Consider the following 26,198-nt stretch of genomic DNA (forward strand, 5'->3'; position numbering starts at 1 on the left):
TTCTTTTACAATAAGAAAAAGTTAAACATGCTCATTCTGGGAAAAAGAGAAATGTTGAAAAGCATCAATAAGAAAAAATTACCTGTAATTCCATCATCTGGGGAAAAAAAATCACTGCCAACATTGAGACACATTCTGTCTCTTGGTTTTTTTCTCTCCACCTAATATATTCTTAGCTTAAAAAAAAAAAATCTTTAGACTTCCCAAAGGTGACTTTCAGTAGTCACATAGTGTGTTGGTATACCATAATTTGTTTACAATCATTTTGGACAGTATATGTTGTTTGCAATTTTTCAGTAAAAAAAAAAAAAAGTAAAACATATTGTCAGAGCTATGGCATTGTTCAACTCAAATTTAGAAAGCTCTGGAGGAAAGAGGTGATCAATGTTTCGAGGAAGATGGCTAGGCAGATGGGGTGGGTGTGGCTATGTTTAATGAAGAATGCAAGAAAAACTAGTTCAGGAGCTCCGACCTGTGGGGGTTGTCTGTAGAAAGCGGCTCTGCACAAGCTAGGGACTACTTCTTACCACGAATTTAAGGATGGTGAAACCAAATCTTGATTTGAAGGACTAGAGATGGGGACAGGTGGTCCTGATTTCTGCTCTCTTTCCTTGGGCAAACAAGAATCGGTTTCCTGTCCTTTCCGGGACAGAAGCCTGGAGGCACAGAGCTTCCTCACAACACTCAGTCTAGCTCTGGGTTTGGACAGTAGACGATCAGCCTGAGGTCAAGAATGGAGGTGATCCGGGGTACAGAGGAGGGAACTTGGGGTGCACATTTACAGAGCCGGGGGCGTTCCCAGTGCACGGAACCTTTCCCAGTAGTGGTAGCAGAATGCAGAGATAGGAAAGACAGACCTGGCGGGAGGAGGGATGGAGGGGTGGGTGAGTGGGCCACGCTAATACCTAGGCAGGGATCGACCCTGGAAGGCTGTTGATGGCCTCGAGGGGAGAAAGAAGCGGACGGCGGGGAGGAGGAGAGTAGCAGACAGATTAAGCAGGTGATGTAGAATTTACAAATGGAAGAGGCGTGGGCTGGTGACAGGAGGAGGGCCGGGAGCGTCAAGTGTGCCCTGAGCGTGCGCGAGATTTATCTGAGAGGCGTGATGGGCGGCGGACTGGGGAGAGTAGAGGTGGGGCGCGGGGTGAGCTGCTCGGGTCAGGAAGGTGGAGATGCGAGATGGAGAATAACGGCTGCGCACACTTGGCCGACCCTTTACAGTCGGCTCCCATTTAGCCTCCCGTAATTTCCTCCTTGCAGCGGAGAAGGCGAGGTTCGGAGAGGTCGGGTGACTGCGGCGGGCGGGGGCCCAGGGGAGCGCGAGGCCCGGAGGAAGGAGTGACCGCTGGGGGTGGGGGCGCCGGGCGCGGGCGGGTGGGGGGCGGGCCGGCGGCGGCAGCCTGGGAGCGGAGGGGGGAGGCGGCTCCGCCGGCACACGCCGCCCCTGGCAGGCGGCCTGAGCGCGTGCGAGGAGCCTCCGCAGCCGCTCGGGGTCGCCTCGAGGCCCAGATTCCCCAGCGCTCGGCTCGCATGGCAGCCGCTTGGGTGCCCGGCCCCGCGACCCGCTAGGGGCGGCCCCCGCTCCGTGGTCTGGACCTTCGGCGGAGTCCGTCGGATCCCGCCTCGCTCTGCGCCCCGAGGCGCGCCGCCTCCCAGCCAGAGGTGAGGACCGCGGGACAGAGCCGGGCTGGGGGCGCGCTGGGTATCCGACGCCCCGCGCCGCGGCCGAGCCCAGCGCGGCGGAGACAGGAGGGGTACGCGGGGAGTCAGAGGCGGGGGCAGAGACCGCGCGCCGCCGGGTCCCCGTGTCTCCTCTCGGCGGTATCCCAGTACCCCTCCGTCCCGATTGCGTTCCCAGCCCCGGCCCTGCCCGCGTCCTGACCTCTCTCGCGCTGTCCACCCTTCACCTCCTTCCCACGTAGCCGGCTCCGCGTTTCCGTCTCCAATCCCCTCGCCTGCTCACACCTTCCTCGCCCCCGCCCTCTCGCTGCACCACTCCCCCCGCCTTTTTTTTTTCTCTGGACGCCCCTCTCCCCCTCGACTCCTGTCACTCGGAACCGAACCGGAATCCTCGCCGCTATCTCCACGTCCGGCTGCCTCTCAACCCATGTCATCCCACAGGTGTCTGCACGTCCGGCGATCCATCCGTCTGTCCGTCCCGGGGCCGGCGCTGACCATGCCCAGCGGCTGCCGCTGCCTACATCTCGTTTGCCTGTTGTGCATCCTGGGGGCACCCGTAAAGCCTGCCAGAGGTGAGCGCTCCCCCGGGGGGGCTGTGGTCGCAGCCCTGTCCGGACGTCCCTCGCTCTCACGTTGACCTCTGCCGGCCAGAGATGGCACTGCAAGCCGCTCCGACCGCGGGCTTGGCGACACCCAATACTTCCCTTTGGAATGCAATTAGTCTCTGTTCTACCTTGCCCCAGAGCTGGGCCCCTCCAGTTACCGGGACCCTGCGTCCTTTCCCTGGCCCGGCATCTCAGGCAGCCGAACCCTGACCTCCGGGCTCACCCCTCCCACATCAATCTCTTGCAGGCAATGACTGCAGCTCCCTCTGTGACCTGGCTCACGGCTGCTGCGCGCCTGACGGCTCTTGCAGGTACCTCTCCGTAGAGCGCGATGCTCCCAAACCCTTAGCTCCGCATTTCCCAGGCCTCCATACCCACAACCGAGTCAAGCCCCAGGCTTGATCCAGAACGTCTAGGGCCCTCCCCATCCCCTCAAGGCCGTGGCACACAGGGCAGATGGGCAGCCCAGCACCGTGCCCAACCCTTCCCCCTTCCACTGCCTTGCCTCTCCTTTGCGTGTTCTAACTACAGCTTCCCACTTTACTCTCCCAACTCTGGTCCAGGAACTCTAAAACTTTCCTCTTCAAGATACCAGAAGAAAGATCTGAAGCTTAAGGGAGCGTGGAGAGTGGGAGCCATGAAGCAAGGGGAGATAAAGATAAGACACACGGTTTAGCCTAGAAAAGAAAGGCTTTGCCAGGGTTGTTGGGGAGATGCACTTATTCAAGGGGGTCTGTCTTTGATGAATTTAAGGAACTGACACACTGGGGTAGGGGTCGGGTAAATTCTGCAGCAGGAGGAAAGTGTGTGTGGATGTAAAAACATGAGCTGACGGGCAAGCTGCTGGAGGGGCTGGGGGTGTTGGGGACCCTCTAAAGCAGGCCTTGCCCTGGAATCAGGGTAGGAAGATAGTCCTGATGACCTTTCAAGGTCACTCTTCTTTTGAAAATGTTTCTAAGCACCTCAGATATACCAGAAATGGTGCTAGGGGCACTTAACAGACATCATCTTAATGTCTTTTCTTTTTAAAAATTATTTTTGTTGTTGGCTGTGCAGGGTCTTCAGGCTGCACATGGACTTTCTCTAGTTGCCTCAAGTAGGGGCTACTCTTCATCGCGGTCCTCAGGCTTCTCATTGAGGGGTCTTCTCTTGCTGGGGAGCACGGACTCTAGGGTGTGTGGGCTCAGTTTGCGGCACATGGGTTTAGTTGCTCCTCATCATGTGGGATCTTCCTGGTCCAGGGATTGAACCTGTGTCCCCTTCATTGGCAGGCGGATTCTTAACCACTGGACCACCAGGGAAGCCCCTCATCTTCATTTCTTCCTCAACACATCCCTGCCAGGTGTCACCCCAGGTTACAGATGAGAAAACTGAGGCTTGGAAAGGTTGGACAGAGTGCAGAACCAGAACTCCAACGCTGGTGCCTGGTGGCCCAGCGCAGCTCTCGATCCACCGGGGATAGGCCTGCTTTTCCTTAGGGGCGGTCCTGTTTGTCTCCTGTTTCCTGGAACCTCTGAGCTTGCCTCCTCCCTGTCTTCACCTCCTCCTACCCAGAGCCCTGACCCTGTGCTTCCCCCCCGTCAGGTGTGACCCCGGCTGGGAGGGGCTGCACTGTGAGCGCTGTGTGAGAATGCCTGGCTGCCAGCACGGCACCTGCCACCAGCCCTGGCAGTGCATCTGTCACCCTGGCTGGGCAGGCAAGTTCTGTGACAAAGGTAGGGAGTAGAGAGGGTAGCTGTTGCACTGGGGGCCCCACGTGTCTTGGGAGAAACATCCATCCTTATTTATTGAGTCCCTCTTGTGTCTGGCTCAAACCCTCAAATACGTAGTATTTTATATACAGTCCATGGAATTCTCCAGGCCAGAATACTCGAGTGGGTAGCCTTTCCCTTCTCCAGGGGATCTTCCCAACCCAGGAATCGAACCCAGGTCTCCTGCATTGCAGGCAGATTCTTTACCAGCTGAGCCACAAGGGAAGCCTGTAGTATTTTATAGTTGTAGACTTTATACCTATCTGTTATCTGAACTGGTCCTCAACACAACCCTCTGTGGTAGGTAAGACACCTGCAGGAAACTGTCCTCATATCGCAGATGAGGAAACTGAGATCCACAAATGAGATACAACTTACCCAAAGGCACGTTGAGACAGACTGACAGGGCTAGGACTAGGCGCCTCTTGACTCCAAATTCAATGTTGTTTTCTGTCCAGGTTGGGACTGTAGTATGAGCCAGCCCCAAAGAGCTCTGGGTGGGGCCTGGGCAGGTCTGGGTGCCACGTGCAAGGGGCTGTCCCAGAGCCCTCCCGGTCTCCTCTGCAGATGAACACATCTGTACCATGCAGTCCCCCTGCCGGAACGGAGGCCAGTGCGTGTATGACGGGGGCGGTGAGTACCACTGTGTGTGCCCACCAGGCTTCCACGGGCGTGATTGTGAGCGCAAGGCCGGACCCTGTGAGCAGGCAAGGTGAGTACTGGCCCCAGGGTTAGGTGAGAATCTGGCAACAGAGGAGAGAGGACTGTGGAGGGGGGTGGCAGGGCAGTGTTAGGGCTGAGGGTCTAAAGTCCCACATGGGGACACTCGAGGATAAAACCCCAGTCTGCTGGAGCATCCCAAGGGCTTCTCAGCTTTTTTTATACCATCTGAACCATTTTTCCAACGACAGAAATTGACAGGGGCTGGAGGTGTAACACATCACGGCATGATTTCCCTGGCTGGGGAGGCTGTGGGCCTAGGACCCCCCTCATCCTCCCAGGAAAGTTGGCGTGCAGCCCCTGAAGTTGTCCCACGTGGCAGCCTAGGCCTCATGGTGAATGAGGAGACAGCCTGTGGGGCTGGACTTGTCCTCATTCCCGCCTGGAGTCTAAGAGGACACGAACAGTATACTCACCTTGGTCTTGACTCTGGGTCAGGCCCTCTGCTACCTGCTTGACCTCGATCATCTCATTTAACCCTCACAACCTGGGAAGCCGGGTACTGCTCTGATCCCATTTTTAAAGAAGGCACTTGAGGCTCAGAGAGTGGCTCGAGGGGACAGAGCTAGAGATGGGTGGTGGTAGCAGGGATCCGGATGTCTACCTGGTCTACCCTGCAGGTGGCAGTTGATAAAACACCCTCCCCGCCTCCCCCACCAGCTCCCCGTGCCGGAACGGTGGGCAGTGCCAGGACGACCAAGGCTTTGCTGTCAACTTCACCTGCCGCTGCCTGGCGGGCTTCGTGGGTGCCCGCTGTGAGGTGAATGTGGATGACTGTCTGATGCGGCCTTGTGCTAACGGCGCCACATGCCTGGATGGCATCAACCGCTTCTCCTGTCTCTGCCCCGAGGGCTTCACTGGGCGTTTCTGCACCATCAACCTGGACGACTGTGCCAGCCGCCCCTGCCAGAGAGGGGCCCGCTGTCGGGACCGGGTCCATGACTTTGACTGTCTCTGCCCCAGCGGCTATGGTGGCAAGACTTGTGAGCTAGTGTTGCCCATCCTGAGTCCTGCCGCCACAGTGGACAGCCCCCCAGGGCCCACCTTGGCTGTGCTGGTACCCGCCACGGGGCCCATCCCTCACAGCGCGGGCGCCGGCCTGCTGCGCATCTCTGTGAAGGAGGTGGTGCGGCGGCAAGAGGCCGGGCTGGGCGAGCCCAGCCTGGTGGCCGTGGTGGTGTTTGGGGCCGTCACTGCCGCCCTGGTCCTGTCCACGGTGTTGCTGACCCTGAGGGCCTGGCGCCGGGGCTTCTGCCCCCCTGGACCCTGCTGCTACCCTGCCCCACATTATGCTCCAGCACGCCAGGACCGGGAGTGTCAGGTCAGCATGCTGCCAGCAGGGTTCCCTCTGCCGCCTGACCTGCCCCCCGAGCCTGGGAAGACCACTGCTCTGTGATGGAGGTGGGGGCTTTCTGGGCCCCTCCTTCACCTCCTAGGGCACTTGGGCTGGAGTGGCCCTTTCTCGCCACCCCTCAGCTGGGGTACACACACTGAGGGACCTCAGCCTCATGCCACAAATATTATTTTTTTAATACACAGAATGTAAAAATGGGAATTTTATCAAATAAAACTATGGATGTGCACGTGGGCTCCTTTGCCAGAAAAAGTCCACCTGGAGTCCCAGATGCCAGAGCGCCAGAGCAGAGGCCTGCCTCTGGGGAAGCCATGGGACTCTGCCCACACAGAGTGGCTTGTGAAGAGGAGCCCAGGGCGCCCTTTCCCCTCTGTGGAGGAGAGGGAGAGGTAGAGACATGGAGGAGTGTAAACCATCGGCAGTGGGGGGTGGGCCCTCACGGAGAGGAGCGTGCTCCCCGTGGGCTGCTCTGCAGCAGCTGCTGGAACAGCGAGTGGGGCTGAGTGCGCAGGGCAGCAGGGGAGCCCAGCTCTGCCACTCTCCCCGCATGCAGCACCAGCACCCGGTCGGAGTTCAGGATCGTGTTGAGCCTGCACGGGAGGGGGTGGTCAATGCGGGGATGGAAGACAGCACCTTAGAGAAGGCTGACCTCCTTTTCCTCCTCTTCCCTCCTGGACAGCGGCCCCCTGCCCCACAGGCTTCAGGCCCCGGGCTCTGTGCTAGGGGAGGGGCTGCATGTTCCCTGAGACCATGCCCTCCAAGGAGCCTGGTGAGAGCCTAGAGAATGAGGAGCTGAGAGTCACAGGGGTTGGAATTTCCAGAGGCCTGACTCCGGGGTCCCTGAAAGGAAGCGAGGCTCTGGGTCCATGACACCCCTGATTTAGATTCTCACTCTGGATGCCACACACCTGTGGGCAATGGTCAGCACTGTCTTGTTGGCGAACCGTTTGCTGATGGTTTGCTGGAGCAGCTGGTCTGTCTTCTGGTCCACGCTTGCTGTGGCCTCATCAATGCACAAGATCTGGAACGTGTTGGGAGGGTTAGGGAGGAGAGGGGAGAAGAGGGTTAGCCGAGGCTGCTACACAAGCCTCCAGCCCCTATCTCCTGTTCTGGCCCAGGCCAGCCCACAGCTCCCCTCCTGCAGCTCTAAAAGGAAAATGAACTCGGTCCCTTGAGACCTCTCTCCAGTCTTCTTCTCAGCCCTCACCTGTCCCCTGCCTTCTTCCTGGCCCTCTCGAATGGCCCACCCTCTTGTCTTACCTTGGCATCTGTGAGGAGAGCCCTGGCCAGACACAGCAGCTGCCTCTGCCCCAGAGATAAGCGCCGGCCCCCCTCGCCCAGCTCACCATCCAGACCACCTGCAAAGCATAGCATCTTCACCCTGGGGTTCCAAGCCTCCTTTAGCCCCTGTCTGCTTGCTCCTCCTGCCACCACGCAGGACAAGACACTCACCCAGAGACTCGATCACCTCATGCAGGTGGCACTGCTCCAGCGCCTGCCACAGGGCCCCATCCTCATACAGGCCCCGGGGGTCCAGGTTTTCCCGCACGGTCCCACTGAACAAAAAGGGCTCCTGGGGGATGATCGCCAGCTGGGATCTGGAGGGACAGGGGTTGAGGCTGGAGATGTGACCACTTCTGCTCCCAGCACAGGTCTCAGTTATAGGTCCAGCCCTTCAGGAGAGCGTGGGGTAAGACTTGATCACAATCCCCATCCTGCTCCCTGCTTGGTCAGCCATGAACCTAGAACTGTGCTGGTGCTATGAGGAACACCAAGGAAACCAAAGGCCTGAGGGGCAAAATCAGAACAAGCATAAGCCAAACTGTGAGGCACTGACGCCAGGGTCATGGGGCAGCAGTGGATGGCAAGGCATGGCCAGAGAGTGTGACTGGATAGGGCATGCTTCCAGGTTGAAAGCAGGCCTGAAATCAGGTCCTGAGGAGCTCTCTGGTCAAGCCATAAGGGGAGGCTGGCACAGGTTAGAAGAGAAGGCAGGAAGGACAGGACCAGGCCTGGAGTCAGTAATGGCTTTAGGACAGCACTTCCCCCTACCTTTTCCCATATCATGGAACTAAGAGAAAATGATAACAGAGTAACGTGGTTGGGGGAATGTTTGGCTCCAGATGAGACCACTTGTGGCCAGGGGCTACTGGCCCAGGTCACCAGCTGTCCCAAGCCCCAGGGCACGGCACCTGGGAAGCTCTGATTCAGGAGACAGTGACCGGTGATCTAGAGTGGAAGGCATCGTGTGCTGAGAAGTCCAAGATGAAGCTGGGAAGGTGAAAGCCTTAAGGCCGCAGCTTTGAATCCAGGCCTGAGTGCAGGGAGCTCACTATTCTAACCTGCTTGTCCCACCCTCTGTCTCACCTCCTGATCCACCCTGGCTGCTGTGTGTTTATATAAAGCCTTCCTGGCTGGGCCTTCCTCTCTCTGCCAGTGGCCGTGTCCCCTCTCCTCACTCCCCCACACCTGAGCTCGGCCAGCTCCAGCTGGCTGGTGTCCACGCCGTCCAGCAGCACTCGCCCGGAACTGGGCTCCAGCAGCCGGAAGAGCACCAATAACAGGGAAGACTTGCCGGAGCCCGTGCGGCCCACGATGCCCAGCTTCTCTCCAGGCTGCACACGGAAGGTCACCCCATCCAGGGCGTTGGGCAGCCCTGGCCGGTACACCAGCACCACATCCTGGAACTCCACGCTCCCATGGCTCAGCCAGCCGATGCCCAGCTGGTGGGGTCCGTGCAAGGGAGAGGACAGGAGACGGGTGAGACGGCGGAGAAGGGTGGAGGGACGGGTTGAAGAGTGGAAGGGAGGGACGGATGGTGTGAGAGGAGAGGTGGGGAGAGTTAGGAGGGATGGGGGTCAGGCACGTAGAATGGGGAGATCACAAGGGACACTACAGGAGTGGAGAAAAGTTGGTGAGGGGCACAAGGAGAGGAACTGGGGGCAACTTCAGGGTGCCAGCGCCCAGGCTGGGGCTACCTGTGGCTGCTGGCCCCAGGGCTCCTGGGGCAGGTCACAGGAGTACTCCTCCAGCCGCTCGACGCTCACCAGCATGGCTTCTGTCTGCGTGAAGCTGCTCACTAACCCTGAGAGCAGGCCTGTCAGGGACAGGGCATAGGACAGCGACAGGCCCACCAGTCCTGGGGGAGGGGACAGAGGACAGAGCGCTAGGGCAGGCTTGGACACTGGGATGCATGTAGGGAGGGGGCGGGCAGAATGGGCGAACCCTAAGCTGTGGACTGTGGGCATTTAAAGGAAGCCAGCACTGAAGCAAGAAGATGCAGGAGCCAGGCCAGGCCCACGGGAGGCTGGATGCAAGGGAGCGGGTGGGCCTGGAGAGGCTACGCAGGGGGACAGGGAGAAGGCAGGTGGACTGGGGTGGGCTATTAGGCGTTGAGGATGGGGTGAGCAGGCACAGGTGGTGATCAGACCTGTTCAGCCCCAGACCCACCACTACCCAGCAAGGGACTCCTCGAGATAGCATCCCCAACTCTGAAATGGGGTCTTGAGAATGACAACACATCCTCACAGGGAACCCTGGTCAAGAGGTGAAAATCCTTGGTGGTAAAGGGAAATGTCATGGTAGTCGGGGGGGATGAAGAATAACAGGCTTCTGAGGTGAGACTGAAGGGCCCCGGGGTGGCACCTGGGTTGGCGAGGCCCTGCTGGTGTTGCACCAGAGCGATGCCCGCGATGGCGCTGACCACTGCAGCCCCCATGAGCTGTAGCCGGATGTCCAGCCACTGCATCGTGGCACTGGCAGCAAACTGGCACCTCTGGTTGAGCTCCAGGAGTCTCTGGTTCTCCTCCTCAAACCTGGAGGAGGCCATGCTGTGGCTGCATTGGCCCACCCAGACTTCCTCCCTGTAGAACACCCCCTCCTTGGCGCTGGCCTGCACGCCCACAGGCCGCACCTCCGAGCTACGGAGGGACCAGTGCGCTCTTTCTCAGGGGGCCTTCTCGGCCTCACTAACCTGCTTTTTTCCGTTTCCTTCCTCTCTCCCCTAGTGCCGTCACCCACCTTTCTCTCCCCAGGGGACCTGAGATCCACCGCCAATCCCCCCCACCAACTCCACCCCGACCATCCCAGCACCTCGCGCCTGTGGCTCTGGCTGCGAGAGGCACTCACACACCTGTAGGTGGCCCCGGCGGCCCGGAGCACAGGGAGGCCGGCCAAGGTGTCGGCCAGGTGGGTGTAGAGGGGAGACAGGCTGAGGCTGCCCAGGCGCCGCAGCTCCCGCGAGGAGGCCCTGTAGTGGCTCTGCACGCGATAGTAGATGGCGCTCAGAGGCGGCAGCAGCAGCAGCAGCCAGGGCAGGCTGAAGCCCAGCACAGCCAGGAGCCCCAGCAGGCCTGCTGCATTGGCCAGCAGGATGTTGAGGATGAAGGGCAGACTGTCATCTGCACAGGCCACGTCAGAGGAGAAGCGGTTGAGGACCCGGCCCGTGGGTGTGGAGTCGAAGAAAGTCACTGGAGCCTGGGAAAAGAGATGTGGTTGGGCCAGGGTAGGACAAAGCAGAAAAGCTTCGGAGGCCGCCCCTGGGGAGCTGGGCTGGGGGGAAAGGCCCAAGGTAGAGAACAGGAAAGCAGTAAAGTGTTCCCAGAGTTCAGGGCACTGACGAGGGGCTGGAAGAGCTTAGAACAATACCCCAGGGTGGGCAAGATAGGGGCTTTCTGTCCCTCAGGCTGGTGGGGACCCTGAGAGGCCAGGCTGGCCACCCCTCTACCTCTATGCTACACGTGCCTACTCCGCTTTTGAGGGCAGGGAGCTAATCCCATTCCAGAAGGTGGAGACTTCAGGCCGTGTTGAGTACAATTTCGATGTCAGGAGGAACACCCTGACTGCCTGTGGCTGGACAGAGTGGTGAGGACAGCAGTCAAGTCAATACTGTCTCATGGTCAAGGGCTCAGGCTCTGGAGTCAGACTGCTCCTTGGATTCCAGCCCTGATGCTTACCAGATGTGAGACCCCAGCCAAGGGGGCTTCCTCTCCTCAAGGCCCCCATCCTTCATCTCCAAAAGGGGGATGGTAATGGAACCACACATCCTGGAGCTGATTGCATAGACAGCAGTCAGGGGCTCAGCGGAGCCTGCCTGCCACGGAGCAGGGGCTCAGGAGCTATTTAGACTACTCATTACTGGGAGGTACCGTCTCAAAGACAATCCTTTTCCTTTCCCCGCCTTCCCTGTCTCCCAACTCTCTGCCTTTACTGGGAGAACAGTCCTATCTTAAGGCAGGGAACTAGGTCAAAGGGACTTGTGAATGTCACCCCTAATGTCAGCTTATGATAAAATCAATTCCTTCACAGCCTAAGATGTGGGCAGACAGTGGGCAGCTGCTCCCTGAGAGACAAGGGAAAGACCCACACAGTCCTGGGTTCATGGCCATAGGACTAGCTTGCCCAGGTCACATGCACTCTCAGAGCCCGTTTCCTCATCTGTAAAAAGAGGATAACAGTACTCACTTCACAGGGTTATAAGGAGGCCCTAATAAGATACCAGACAAAAAAGAGCTTTGTAATAATAATATCGTTAATAATAATTGCCAATTGAGCACTCAGTATATGCCAGGCACTATGCTAAGTACTTTCCATGTACTGATGAATCCTCATAATGTACTATAGGGTAAGCAACAGACAATATACACGCACAGCAACAGGGATGGCTCTTAACATGAGCTCAAAATAAAAATGGAAGGAAAAGAATGTCATTTATAAAACTGCTGCTGCTGCTGCTAAGTTGCATCAGTCGTGTCCAACTCTGTGCGACCCCATAGACGGCAGCCCACCAGGCTCCCCCGTTCCTGGGATTCTCCAGGCAAGAACACTGGAGTGGGTTGCCATCTCCTTCTCCAGTGCATGAAAGTGAAAAGGGAAAGTGAAGTCGCTCAGTCGTGTCCGACTCTTAGTGACCCCATGAACTGCAGCCCACCAGGCTCCTCCATCCGTGGGATTTTCCAGGCAAGAGTACTGGAGTGGGGTGCCATTGCCTTCTCCGCACATGAACTAAGGGGTGGTTAACTCAGTCCTCTGAGCTTGAAGTCAACTGGAAGTGACTCAAGAAGAGTCTCTTCTCCTCAGGTTACAGACGAGAAAGCCATAGGCTTAAGTAGCTGGGTTTGAACCCAAGCAGCTGCTCTGCTCTGTCTCTCCAGGTTTCAAGATGCCAAGGGCTGCACCCATCTGAGAGGAGCTGATTTCTCCTGAGGACCGGGGGATGTGACGGGGCTCCCAGTGGAACCAGGTACTGGGAGGGCCCCCCGAGGCCACCTCCACCCTCCCGTCCCCTCACCATGAGGACTCGACCCAGGAGGCGGCGATGCAGGGTGGCGGCCGCTCGGAGGGTGCCCGCTGCGAAGAGTACAGCCCGGAGAAGGGTGCAGAGGGAGTTGACACCAGCAATGGTCGCGTACACGGTGAGGTAGAAACGGAGGTCTGAGGAGCCGTTGGGGGCAGCTTTGGGCAGTGGGAACACTGAGGTGCTGGGTGGTGGGGAGGGGGCTGTGGGTAACCAAAAGTGGGGCCACTCAGGGTTCCCTTCCCCGCCCCCATGCCACCTCTCCCCACCTTCCAGAAGACACGGGCCCTGTAACGCCAGCCCCCAGCTCACTCCCTGCCCAGGAACCAATGAGAGCCCCAGACCTGTGCCCCGGCCACTCACTAGAGGCTCCCGGGGGAGAAGAGGAGCAGCTGGGCAGACAGCAGCCCTGCGGAGCCCAGCCTGGTGGGGGCCGGCGCCTCCTGGGAGCTATTCTTGGCTGCCTTCAGCTCAGAGATCCAGTGGGAGAGCCACCAGTCGGCCGCGTTCCTGGTGGCTGGGGGGATGGGAGAGAGGAAGCTGCCGGACAGACTCACCTTCCTCGTTCCATTCAGACACCCCCTTCTGCCCTTGACTCTGGTTTCTACCCTCCTTGGCCCCCAGCCCTCCCTACCTCGCCACCACCCCGTGTCCTCCCTAGGGCACGTGTCTTTCCCGGGCCCGTCACCCTTCGGCTCTGGGGAGAGTGTGATCTTAAATCTGCAGAATGGGAAGTCAGCCTTGCGGGCAGGTCAGAAGATGGCTGCGGAGCCCACCCTCCCTACCCCTCGCCAGTCACCGGGACTCTCAGAATTAGGGATATGCCTCTGGTCCCAGCTGCTGCCCACGCCTGGTGAGTCTCTGGGCTTTGTCATGATTAGCACAAGGTGAGGGGAGTGACAGGGACCTAGGCAACAGGGCGAGTGGGGGAATGAAGGCCTGCAGAGATTGCTCCTACCTTGCATGAGAAGCAGAGAGAAGAGGATGGCGAGAGCCATGCCCCAGCCCACGGCCCTCCAGTAGGCGCGGTACACGTGGAAGGCCACGGCGCCCTCCTTCTTGCTTTCCTCCTGCCATAGCTGGCCAGATGCGCTCTCCTCCACCTCTAGCCCCTCCTTTGTCTTCTTTGGGTTCTCCATGTACCAGGCTGTGGCTGCGAGGATCAGAGAGGTGGCGGGGTGGGGAATTCAGCTTATAGAATGATAGCCGAAAACCTCAGTGTTTTCAGGGGCAAGCAAGCTTCCTAAAAACCTGTCTCTACAAGTGTGGTGGGGAAGAGCAGACCCTTTCCTCTCACCCCCAGACCATACCTGGGTCAGACTCTTGTCCATCCTCAGCCCAGGCTCTGGGGGCAGCTTGTACCAATGGCAGGATCTCAGAGGGAGGCCCTGGAAGGCAGCAGGAGAGATTAGGAGGGGGCTCTTCAGGGTGCAGTCTATGTGTTTCTAAACGTGTCAGCCAGTCCACCTTCCATGCTCTTTGGAACCCCTACCTGACTTCCCCTAGCAGGCCTCTGCCCTGGACCCCCAGACCCTGAGCAAAACCAAGTTTGGCCCTCCTTCTGTGTCTGGAGCCCGATCAGCAGAGACAGAAAAGGTCCAGCCCTGGGAGGAGAGTTATGGCCACCTGTGAGCACCCAGTCCTTCACTACCGCTGGGCTTTCTCCTCATACTTCCTGCAACTCCTAACACTGCCGGAGCTTCATTTCCTCCTACTTCTATCTAGTGAACCTGCAGATGGTCATGTCCCTCTGGATAATAATCCATCAGAGTTTCTGTGTATCTATTTGTAAATAAAATGACGGTTCTAAATCTGACTCTCTCTTCTCTGAGGACATCAGACTGCCCTCAGAGATCCTAGTACCCTAGGTTTCCCCAAACCCCGAGTCCCAGATCCATGGCTCCTTTCCCTCCTGTTCTCCATCCTTCATGCCAGTTCTGTGACGGCAGGAGAGGGCCTCCCGTTAGACAGAAGCATGAGGGGGAACCAGGACACACACGAGGCAGGTGGCCGAGTCTCCCCTTGATGATCCATCTGTCGCACCCGGCAGGTGACTCCCTCACTCAGCCCAGCTCCCGCCCAGCCTGGTGGCCCATGTTACCGGCCCGGATGAGGCGCCCGGCCTCCAGCAGCAGCACCATGTCAGCCCGCTCCAGGTACTCAGTGCGGTGGGTGCACAGCAGCCGCGTGGTGTGGCTCAGCACTCCCAGGATGCACCTGTGCAGCAGGTGGGTGGCCACGTCTGCATCCACGGCAGCCAGAGGGTCATCGAGGAGGTACAGCTCCTTTTCCTGGGGAGGAGGGTGGGGACACCATGGGAGCCAGGTCCTCTGGCCAGAACCCAGACCTCTCCAAGCACGTGATCTTGAGGCCGTCATGCAGGAGGGTTGAGGGGAACTCTGGGGGCTACCCCTATAGCAGTAAAGAAGGAAGTGAGACCAGAGGGTAGACTTGCCTCCAGTAAAGTGAGGCCAGTGCTCAACTGTGCTGGTTCTAGTGCCTCAGGCCACACAATGCTTTCCAAAGGGTCTTTAATGCTGCCTTGAATCAGCAAAAGGAGGATGGGATGGCCAAAGGACCAACACCTTAGCAGCACAGAGGAGGGAGGGAAGGAACCGGATGCTGATGGAAATATCCCCACACCACCCCCTCACCCCCCAGCCAAGCTTCCGAGTCCTGAGGCTCCAGACACCTCTGTCTTCAACTTACCTGGTAGACAGCACGAGCCAGGGCAATCCGGGCCCGCTGTCCCCCGCTGAGGGTCACGCCTTTCTCCCCCACCTCCGTCTGGTCCCCAGCAGGCAGGATCTGACAGGGCAGGCCTCCCGGTGTTGGTCAGTGAGCTCCCAGTACCTTCTGCCCCATTTCCCATCCCTCCATTGGGAAGAAATGGCGGGAGTGAGAGAGCCAGAGAGTTTGAGGAGACTGAACTTAAATTTGGGGTGTTGGAGCCAGAGGGGGCAAACCACAACTCCAGCAACAACAAGCATGTGTTGGACACTTTCTATTTTCCTATTTTGGCCATCCCTTGTGGCATGAGAGATCTTAGTCCCCCAACCATGGATCAAACCTGTGTCTCCTGAAGTGGAAGCACAGAGCCTTAAACACTGGACGGCCGGGGAACCCCCTGTTGAACACCTTCTATGTGCTGAGCAGTTTACATGCATCCTCTCACCCAACCCCACAGCAACCTTATGATGTTGATACTATCTCATTTCACAGGTAAGACCAAAGCTCAGGGTACATGCGCTGTCCAAGGTCATTCCATAGCAAGTAAAGGGCGGGACACGAATGCAGATTCTTAACCACACTCACTACCCTGGCTACAGGTAGTCACACTCACTACCCTGCCTTTTTCACAGGCAAGGATGAAGATGGGCAAATTCAAAGTGAAACTTCCCTAGGCTTTTAGAGGAGGAAGGTACCTGAGCCTCCCTGTGGCCTGGGGAGTGGTCTCCTTTGCTAAAGGGTCCTCATGCCAGAGGAAGCACTTGTGGTCCACCAGGCAGTGGCTCCCCTGGGGGAAAAGCTTTGTGATTCACCTCTTTTTCTTAGTGCTCAGAGCAGTTCCCTGCACCCAGGAGACGTGGGAAATGTCTCTGAGATAGAAGCAAATGAGAAGTGGACAGAGGATATCCCACGGTCAGTCAGAGGTCTTCCTTTCTAGGGATGTTCCACATCTACCTGGACAGGTTAGTGCTGACCACAGTCCTGCCGGGGAAAAGTCAGGGGACAAAGCTGGACTCTCATTCCCCCTAAATTCAGCATTCTGGATGTGGGGATTCTAGTGGCTTGCCAGACTTCTCTAGAATGACCATGACTCTTTCAGGGGGAGGTGGGGGAAGGCCTCTTGAGTCAGAACCATTAGCCAGATCTGCAGAGAGCTAAACCTCATGGGAAACCTGCCCCTAGTCTCAGAGACCCACAGAGTCCCCCGGCTGCTGTGTGGAGTACCTGGTCACCAGCCCCCACACTTGCCAGGTGCTGTGCAGACGCGGGACACTCTGCGAGGACCATAGCCTGACGGCCAGTCCTGGGTAAATGTCGCCCGAGTACAAGCAACCCCTTTCCAGAGAAGCAAGTCTCACCTGCGGTGTCAGGGACAACGGGAAGCGGGGGGCCAGGCACTCACACTGAGGTCCTCATCGAGGGCACAGGCCTCCAGCACTTCCTTGTATAGCTGGGCATCAAACGTCTTCCCAAAGAGAATGTTGTCTCGGATGGTGGCAAACTGGATCCAGGGCTCCTGGGTGGCCAGGCCGAAGCCTTTGGACAGCCCCCACACTGCCACCTGCCCACAGAGCCTGCAGAGACCAAGGCCAGCAGTGTGGGGGCCAGCTCCCTGCTGGTCCCCTCCTGGCCCAGCCCCTTCCTCTCAGAAGCCTCTCCTGATGGCTGTCTTTTGCACGGGGGGCCCCTTCATGTCACATGGCTCTCTGGATTGGCAGCCACTGAGGTCAAGGGGTCCTAAGGAGGGCTGGAGGCCCCCTGTGGACTGGTAGGGCAGAAACTGCTTTTTGACTGCAGTCAAACAGCTGTCAAGGTCAAGGTGCTCAGAAAAGAGTGTGGCCAGCACCCCGCACACGTTCACTCTCACAGTGAAACAAGTAGGCCCTCCCTCACTTCTGTTCCTCTCTGGATCCCTTCCAACACTCTCTGAGAGCAGCTGATGCCAGGTGTTTCCATTTATTTCTTCAGTCATTGTTACAGTACTTCTAACACTCTGCAGTGATGGTTATGCTGCTGCTGCTAAGTTGCTTTAGTCGTGTCCGACTCTGTGCAACCCCATAGATGGCAGCCCACCAGGCTCCTCCGTCCCTGGGATTCTCCAGGCAAGAACACTGGAGTGGGTTGCCATTTCATTCTCCAGTGATGGTTATGAGAATCCACTTCCTTGACTGCCTTTCCCTTTCCAGACTGAAAACTATCCCAAGAAAGGGACGAGGTCTTGCTCATCTGGGCATCTCTGGCCCCTAAAACAGTGTCTACCACGTAGCGGGGGCCAGGGAAGTGCTGGCGAAGGGCAGAACTAAGGATGGGGGTGCTGGCAGTTGCTTACCTGTGCAGCTCCCCGGTGATGGCGGCCAGCAGCGAGCTCTTCCCGCAGCCCACCTTCCCCACAATGCCCACCAGCATTCCCTGCGAGGAAGCCACAAGCATGAGTGTCAGGCCTCCCTCCAGAGGCCCTGGGTTGCCAGTCACCCCACGGCTTCTCTCTAGGCCCCAGTTAAGCCTGAGGGGAAAGATGTCCCCGGCCCACAGACTGAGGTGTGCTTCAGTGATTGATGCGATGCTGGCCCCAGGGGAGCAGTGTGTTTTATTCTCCACTCAGAGAAGCATCAGTTTCACTGTGTGAAGAGCCTCTGGAGAGGAACAGTGTGCCAGAGAGATGGGAGGAAAACTGTCCTTGAACTTTCCCAGAAAGCACTGAGGCAGGCAACTCAGGATGGGGACAAGGGAAGGAAGGACTGCAGGCTTTGGGGCCTGCATAGTGGGCTGGCTAAGTCCACCTGCAGCCAGACTTCTAAAGACTCAGGGCAAAAAGCAATGTTTACACAGATGCCCATTTCTGTGACCTGCAGTTTAAAATTTTCTGTGCTCCCTTCCTTGCTTGGCTGTAACATACATTCACGGAGCTATCTGTGTGAATGTCTGTGTGTTCAGTCATGACCCCTCTTTGGGATCCCATGGACTGTAGCCCACCAGGCTTCTCTGTCCACGGGATTCTCCAGGCAAGAATACTGGAGTGGGTTCACAAAGGAAAACAATTCCTTTCTCTAGAGAAAGGCGGGATCCTAGCAGCTGTCTGTGGTGCCCACCCTGGCAGCCAGGGTGAGCTTGTCTTTGACTGGGTACCAGGCCAATCTGAGACCTATCCCTGGGAACCCCCCTCCTTCTGCCCAGGGCCTGTAAGTGGAAGGGCTCTCTGCAGGCCTACTTCTGTTTGGGGTAGAGCAGATACAGAGAAGAAAGGAGGCAGATCTAGAAGGAGCGAACAGAAGGACCAGCTCGGCAAGTCGAGGCCTGGCTCCGAGCTGCTGCAGAGATCTGCCCAGGTGCTTGACTGTGGATTCTGCAATTCATCTCTATATCTGTCTTACAAATTCTTGTTGGCTTAAGCTAGCTCCAGCGGGTTTCTATGACTTAAATCCAAAAAAGCCCCAACTGACACGTTAGTAAAATTCCTTTGAAAAATTCCAGCCTTGTCTTGCCTGAACTAAGACGAAGAACAAAACATGTAGCCCAAGCCAGAAATGTGAGCCAAATGTGGTTGAGGCGGTTCAGGAACCGCTAGAGAACACCGGGTTGAGCTGTGGGGCAAAGGGTTGGACACGGGTCAGGGGAGAGTGAAAACTTAGGACTTGGTGAGCAGGAGTTGCCGTCTTGCCAGGAACGTTCTTACAAGTGCTTCTTTGACGATGTATGCCCCGGTGTGAGTCACAGGGTGTGATGCCTTTTCACCAGGCTAAATAGAGGATTATCTAAACCATTTGCAATATCCTTCTGAGAAGGGGCTGCTGGGGCTCCCCAGCCTGGGGAAGATGCTGGACAAGTTATGGGGTCTGTTCTGAACTCGACAGCCCCCGCAGGACAGAGAGAGACAAATGCAATTGCTGGTCTGGACTAGGTGGACATGAGCGGTCTGGCGACCAGGGATGGATGTGACTGCTCTGAAGCAGCTAGGTATTAGAAAAATGACATCCTGAGATAAAATCTCATCACCTCTCCAATTCAAACCTGCCCACCAAAACCTCTCTGGTTTTCCCCTCGGTAATAAGAGCCACAGGGGCCGGCTGCTATGACTGGCTCTGTCCTTGTCTATCAGTCATTGAGCTTCCATGTCTTTCTTTAGTCTGGAGACTCTCCTAGGGCATTTGACCAACGAACCTTTTTCACTTCGAGGTGACTGATGAAGGTTTCCTGGCTGGTTCCAACTGGGTCCCAGGAGAACAGAGCTTCGTGTAGCTCCAGGGCTGTAGATGGCTCTGTCGGGGGATCTGTACAAGGAAGAAGCCACTCACCTTGGGCTTCTAGTCCACAATCTACCTGCCCAGGGATAGTTTGGCCTCAGTCTTGGTCTGAGGATTCTCCCTGGGGAAATGACCACCTGCCCCATCTAGACTCTGCTCCTCTGGCTTCTCTTGGCAGCATCTGTGTACTGCAACTGAAGGACTACAGATCTCTGCTCCCTTGTGCCAGGTTCTGACCACCAGCTTCCCATTACCTGGGCTGTAGTAGGCCTGGGGGTCATGGTTGGGAAGGTCGAGGAAACGCTGGATCCGGTCCAGGGACACTTTGGCCTCAAGGAGGCCGTTGATCACCCAAGGGAAGTTGTTGAGGGGAAGAATGAGCATGCGCACCAGTGCCAGGGCAGTGAACACCTAAGTGGGGTCAGAGGTGGGGGGGGAGGGGTTGAAGCATCACCTAAAGCTTAGGAATTATCTGAAGGCCTGCTCTATGCGTGGCCCTGCAAACACATCTGTGGAGGGGAGAACAGGCAGCAGCAGAACTGAGGGCTTAGCTGGTTGATATTTGGGTTACAGATGGTAGAGGTGGCCACTCTTAAGAATATCAAAAATCCCAGATACCCTCCAGGGACTCAGGTCACTCCCTGATAAACACACATGCCCAACTCACACTGAGACCTTCTCAGAATTTCTAAGGGACAACATCTCCTGGCTAGATCCAGCACTCGATCCATCCTGCACTGGATCACGAATTTTCCCCCCAGGACCATCAGAATGAGGCTAAGGGGGCCTAACCAGAAGTTGGAGAGGAAGAGGTGGGGAAAAGAAGTAATTCCTTCGCAGAGGGAAGGGTCATATATCCGAGGCCCCAGATGAAAGGTCCCTTCAGAGAACTTTCCCTCAGTAGGGGAAGGAGAAGGCATTCAGGGACCCTCCACTCCTTCCCAGCAGCACGAGGCCCCCGGCCCACCCCCCACTCCATTGTGGTCTCTGTGCTGTTGCTTCCTTCTCACATCTCCCTGCAGCCACCCAAGCCCCCTTCCTGGTCCTCACCTTGGTGGCAGTGAGCTGGTGCCCTGTGAGGACATAGGTGATAAAGATGACGATGGAGATGACGACTGGCAGGGCCGCCCACAGGTACACACAGGCCGCATCCAGGTACTTGATGACCCGGAGTCGCCCCAGCTCTCGAGCTCGGTAGGCCTCCACGCGGGCCCCCAGTGCCTGCTCCCACCCGAAGAACTTGATGACACGCATGCCACTCAGCAGCTCTGTCACGAGCTAGGGACGGGGACAAGAGAGCAGGGCAAAGTGGAGACACTGCTCACATGTGTTCTCCTCTGCCCAGCCTCCCCCAGGCTCCCGGCATGGGATGTCAAGGACTTGGAGCTCCCCTATGCCCCAGCTGGGGGCAGGCTGGAGCTGGAATCCCCCCACCTTCTCAGCAGATGAAGTGGTGGAAAGTACGAGGGCAGTGGGGGGAGGTCACCACACTGGGGTAAAAGCACTCCTTCCATTAGATGAGGGACTAAGAACCATTCCCAAAGCCAGAAGATGTGGGCTTCAGGGGCTGGTCACCAGTCTGGCCCCACAGCTTGGGGGGTATAGAAACCATTCCTGTAGGAGTACACACACCACAGCCCAGGGTTGGGCAGGCTGATAGACCCAGGTAAGATGGGCAAGGGCCAGAGAAGCTCCTTGGATCCTAACATTCAAACATCTCCCGCCTGCAAGCCAGGGAGGCACTGGGAGCCTTCCTAGAAGGCCCTAGAGACTGGTCAGTAGCTGTCATGGGTAGGGGAAAAGGCCACGCCATAACCAGCTATCAGGGACACCCCCTCGCCATTAGTACTCGGAGCTATGCCAGTGAGAGAGAGATAACTATGCCGTATGGACCCGAAGCCCACCAATCCTCTCTGAAAAGGTACCACAATCACTGTACATTCCAGAACTGACTCAGCCAGACCCTCACACCTAGAGCTGGCCCAGGCAGGGGAGATGGCTGCTCCTTTCCCCATAGCCCATCCCAGAGAGGCAGCTGGGAGGTTCTCCTAGGCCTCCACATGCGGCTATGGAGCACTCCATGCCTGAGATGAGGAGGAGGCTGGAGACTTGGATCCTGGCTCTAACACTAAAATCCCATTTGGCCCCAGAGAGCTCAGTTCCCACCTCTCTCAGGGTTGCCATTAGGGTTGCAGAAGCTAACACTATAATATTACTAACAGGCCACATTAACTTAGTGCTTACTTTGTAACTGGCATGATGAGCAGCATCTTGCACGATCCTCCTAACTGTGCTATGAGGCAAGCTATGATTACCCTCATTTCACAGATGAGAAACAGGAGTCTCAACGGGGTGAAGTGACTTGTCTGAAGTGATTGAACTAGTAAGTGGTAGAATCAAGATGTGAACCCCATCTGTCTTTCTCTAGTCTGAGCTCCTAACTGTTAGAGTACACACTCACTCTCTCAGGTACTGTGCATGGGAGACCTGGGCACCAGAGGGCTGGGTGGGGTCTCTGGAAGGCTGAGGGACCCCAGGCAGCCCCTTACCTTAACCCGTGCGTCTTTGTGTTGTAGCATCTCCTGGTTGCTGGCCATGATGCGGGTGGCAATCACTTTGTTGACGGGTACCAGCAGCAGCGCCAGGATCAGACCACCCACGAAGGCCACACCCACCTGCTGGTACAGCAGATAGAGGGTGATGGCCAGTTGCAGGGGCAGGCCCCAGGCCTCATGAAAGCTCCCAGCAAAGTTGAGCAGCCGCTCAGAGTCGGTGCCTAGTAAGTTCAGGACCTCCCCGGCAGGAGGGCGTCTGGGCCCCAGCTGTAAAGCCTTTCGGTACAGGATGTTCAGCACAGACCCCCGTGCCTGAAGAGCCACCTTCCGAACTTCATACCCATACTGATTCTGCAGCACGGCGCCCAGAACGGCTCCTCCGGTAAGCCCCAGGGCATATAGCAGGCCATGGTTTAGTGGCTCTTGCCCCTCCTCCAAGAAGCCCACCAGGAGGGACAGCAACAAGGGCCCTGAGAATCCCAGCATGGTCCCCACCAGCTTGAGCAGTCCAAGAGCCAGGTAGCAGTGCCCAAAGGCCCCATACAGGGTCCTCCATAGCTGGGCCCCCTCCTGCCACTGCGCCTGGAAGACACGGGCTAGGTAGGTCGGGTGCAGCCTGCGGGGGAGGTGGCAAGTGTCCTGGGGCTGCCGGAGCTCTCCCCGGGCCCCGCGGGCCAGCAATGGTGCCAGCCAGGCATAGGAAAAGCGGGAAAGCCAGCTCTCCCCATCTTCAGCCACCTCGGGCTCCTGGCCCTCAGAGAGGAGGGGCTCATGGGCCCAGGGTTCCCGTGGCCGCCCGGGGACTGCCCAGCCCAGTCCATAGGCCAAGAGAGCAGCCAGCTGCAGGATAAGGAGACACAGGCGGGAGAGGGGCCCTGCGAGAAGTGGTGGCAGGAGTGTGCCTCGCTGGCAGTGCCACAGCAGGGTCAGCACCAGGGCTGGGGCGGGCAGGAAGGCAGCCAGAGCCAAGGCCAGGGGCCCCCGGGAGTGGCCATATGGGGCATGAGCCAACACCCACAGGGCCAGGCTGTGGCTGATCCAGGCCACGGCCGCCACGCCCCCTGCCAGCACCTCAAGCCCTGTGGGCCCTGGGCCTGCCCCTGGTGGCAAAATGACTGGAAGCAGGTCGAGCAGTGGAAGGACGGTGAGCAGGACAGAGGCTGCGAGTCGGAGGCGCCAGCCGGGACTGCAGTGTGGGGTGTAATCTGGATTCCTGGGGACAACAGGGGGAAAGAGAAAAGAAGGCAGGCACATCACAGCTGACTCAGGGCCCAGAGAGACTTCCAGCAACTCACTCACAGAGGGAATCAATTCCCTTTCCTGCTTTGTATACCTTTTCATCCCATTTTATCCTGGAACTCATGGTCTTTTCTCCCAGGAAATCTTCCTGGATTAACCTAATCCATTTTCTCATTTCTATACCATTTCTGATCATTCTTTCACCACAGAAATAAAAACAATTCTGAGATAAGGTTGTACTGAACATGAAGACCCTAATTACAAAACAAACAAAACACACACACACGTCATCTCAACCTAAATTTCCTACAGATAACCTCTATGGGGTGAGTTTTCACTTTTACAAAAGTATCTACTCAAAAGAGCCCTTTTGCAGCCATGAAATTAAAAGATGCTTGCTCCTTGGAAGAAAAACTATGACAAACCTAGACAACGTATAAAAAAGCAGAGACATCACTTTGCCGACAAAGGTCTATCTAGTCAAAGCTATGGTTTTTCCAGTAGTCATGTATGGATGTGAGAGTTGGACTGTGAAGAAAGCTGAGTGCCAAAGAATTAATGCTTTTGAACTGCAGTGTTGGAAAAGACTCTTGAGAGTCCCTTGGACAGGAAGGAGATCAAACCAGTCCATCCTAAGGAAATCAGTCCTGAATATTCATTGGAAGGACTGATGCTGACGCTGAAGCTCCAATACTTTGGCCACCTGATGCGAAGAGCCGACTCACTGGAAAAGACCCTGATGCTGGGAAAGACTGAAGGCAGGAGGAGAAGGGGACGACAGAGGATGAGATGGTTGGATGGCATCACCGACTTGAGGGACATGAGTTTGAGCAAGCTCCAGGAGTTGGTGATGGACAGGGAAGCCTAGCATGCTGCCGTCCATGGGTTGCAAAGAATCAGACTTGACTGAGCAACTCAACTTAACTGAAAAAGAGCACTATTAGATGAATAAAAATTTGACTTACACACAGCTTCTGTACTCTATTAGTATAGCTTAAACTTACTGAAGCCTCAGGATATTCTACTCTCTGTCTCTCTCATGGTTGTAGAAAATGGTGTGGATCATTTTTGCAGCTCCATTAGCTGAAGAAAAACATTTTTTGAGTTTTGTCTGTATCTTCTTGGCTTGCAAAAAATGTTTTTAATAAACAAGAGTGAACTACTTCCATTAAAAAACACTCTCTTTGTTGCTGGCAGGGCTGGGTGACTGAAAATTTTAATTGTAGAGTAAAACGTTTGGAGTTTCCTTTAAAAAGTTAAGTGATCCCAGTTATACAAAGGGGTTTATATTTGAGTAAAAGTCAGTCTTTCATAATTCTATTTCTTAAGATGCAGGACAGAATAAGAAACATTGTGAACCCTTGGAGGCTGGTACACTGGCTCCAAGCCTGGTCATTAACCAGGTTTACGAACATGGGCAAGCCGCTTCTTCTCTGCATCTCATCTTTCTTATCAGTGAGCAGTGAGGAGTCTGGACCCAAAGCCCTCTGAGATTCTTTTCTGTCTGAGATTCTGGATCTCTCTTACCCGTTTGAGCAACTTGCAAAGAGTCTGTTAAGTGAAGTGAGAGAAACATACTTTCTATGGATTACATATTGGTCTTTCTTGCCTTTTCCTTACACTGTGAGTTCTGAAGGGACTATGCCCCTTTTAAAAAGATACTTGTCTCAGCACAGTCGGTCTCCCTCTGTGCCATCTCCAGACTTTTGTCTCTGCATAAGGGACAAAGCAGGATTCCTCCCAGACCAAGCAGATCTGAAGCTTCTCCTATTCAAGGAAGGGATTTGGCATCCCTGTAACTCATCTTAAGTAAGGACGCGTTTGTCAGTTAGACTAGACAAGTTAGACTTTCCTCCTGCCTTATCAGTAGCCAAAGTGAGATTAATTTTACCATATCCAGCTACACAGGAACTAAGCACAAAATCAAGGTGAGTTCGGCACCTGCATCTTATAGCCCCAAATGGAGGCAGGATTAAGGTTCTAATTTAACTCTTCTCTTCCATCTACCGCTTCCTGTCCAGATGAGTACCTATGTTTTTCTTGGCCTAGAAACACTTAAGTTTCCTAGACGGCAGGGGTGAGAAACTGGTCCAACAGCTTCAGCACACATTAACCTTTTTGGCTTAAAAACACTGTTCACCCACTTTTGTCTCCAATTCATGACAACTGTGGTTGGGCATCTGATAATCTACAAAAGTGATGATTGCTACCATGCACTGGGCGTTTAAAAATGTGCCAGACTCTGCACTGTATGCTTAAATGCATTATCTAATTTAAGTTTCTCAACAGTGCTATGAGGCGCAAGAAAACAGGTTAACTTGCCCTCAAACAGACCCAATGCTGCAAAGTGGGAATGCCCACATTTTATTCTCCTTTTCCCCTATAGACCTCACTATTTCGGGTACACTTCCGCGGAGACGTAGGTTTCGAGTGAAGTCTGCAGGCATACACGGACAGATGTCTGCACCTGTCTCTACTCACCTCGGGTGGCCCCAGTGGCAAGCACTGAGCACGGCCAGGAGCGCGTGGGGCAGGGCGCTGAGCACCAGCTGCGTGAAGCAGTGGCCGGTGGTGTCCCCCTCCCACACCGGGAGCGGCTGCAACTCGCTGGTGCCGCACAACCGGGCCAGGAACCTCTCCATCGAGGCCTCACCTGCGGGGAGAGCCGAGGGTGGAGGGAGAGAAGGTCCCTTCCAGAAGGAGGGAAATCCGCGTTCCCAAGGACCCAGCTCAGCCTGGGAACCTGCACCGAGCGGGCGGGACGCCGACCAGGAAGCGGGGTGGAGCCAGAGTGACAGCGCGAACCCTGACTGACCTCTCCGCCTCCAACCCCGCCCACGACCCCCACCCCTACCCCGCCCCGGGACCTTCCCTTGCTTCAGCCCGGAATCTGGACCCGGCAGTTCTTGCGTTACCTCAGCGGTAGAAAGCGAGTTGCTTTGGCTCCCAGAAGCTGGCGGCTTTCTGTACTGGTCCCCTAGCCGGGTTCCGCTTTTCCCCACTCTTTGTGTCCCCATCCCCAGTGATC

The 26,198-nt window shown here is 56.4% G+C and overlaps 2 protein-coding genes across 5 annotated transcripts; one reads left to right on the forward strand and one right to left on the reverse strand.

Moving 5' to 3' along the window:
• The first annotated feature begins 726 nt into the window (after window positions 1-726).
• On the forward strand, window positions 727-6,339 carry DLK2 (delta like non-canonical Notch ligand 2). The gene is made up of 6 exons (XM_040249603.1): window positions 727-1,273; window positions 2,122-2,252; window positions 2,533-2,596; window positions 3,870-4,000; window positions 4,604-4,748; window positions 5,417-6,339. Exons 2-6 carry the CDS (start codon window positions 2,177-2,179, stop codon window positions 6,150-6,152), a joined length of 1,152 nt encoding a protein of 383 aa, XP_040105537.1. The 5' UTR covers window positions 727-1,273; window positions 2,122-2,176; the 3' UTR covers window positions 6,153-6,339.
• ABCC10 (ATP binding cassette subfamily C member 10) lies at window positions 6,266-26,198 on the reverse strand. Of its 4 annotated transcripts, none has more exons than XR_005722718.1 (22): window positions 26,086-26,197; window positions 25,652-25,823; window positions 21,926-23,144; window positions 20,427-20,654; window positions 19,631-19,787; window positions 19,294-19,403; window positions 17,465-17,544; window positions 16,538-16,709; window positions 15,115-15,213; window positions 14,507-14,696; window positions 13,716-13,793; window positions 13,364-13,558; window positions 12,769-12,922; window positions 12,400-12,589; window positions 10,243-10,586; window positions 9,756-9,925; window positions 9,089-9,646; window positions 8,580-8,833; window positions 7,563-7,708; window positions 7,371-7,468; window positions 7,019-7,131; window positions 6,266-6,700 (listed from the first exon to the last, which is right to left on the reverse strand). XR_005722718.1 is itself a non-coding variant. In XM_040249565.1 (22 exons), exons 2-22 carry the CDS (start codon window positions 25,810-25,812, stop codon window positions 6,547-6,549), a joined length of 4,473 nt encoding a protein of 1,490 aa, XP_040105499.1. In that variant the 5' UTR covers window positions 25,813-25,823; window positions 26,086-26,197; the 3' UTR covers window positions 6,266-6,546. The 4 variants fall into 4 exon arrangements, 1 of the variants encoding a protein (XP_040105499.1); XM_040249565.1 differs by having other exon boundaries at window positions 9,089-9,249; XR_005722717.1 differs by lacking the exon at window positions 6,266-6,700 and having other exon boundaries at window positions 7,067-7,131; window positions 7,371-7,484; window positions 9,089-9,249.

Source organism: Oryx dammah, unplaced genomic scaffold, assembly GCF_014754425.2.
Source record: "Oryx dammah isolate SB20612 unplaced genomic scaffold, SCBI_Odam_1.1 HiC_scaffold_11, whole genome shotgun sequence".
Lineage (NCBI taxonomy): Eukaryota > Metazoa > Chordata > Mammalia > Artiodactyla > Bovidae > Oryx > Oryx dammah.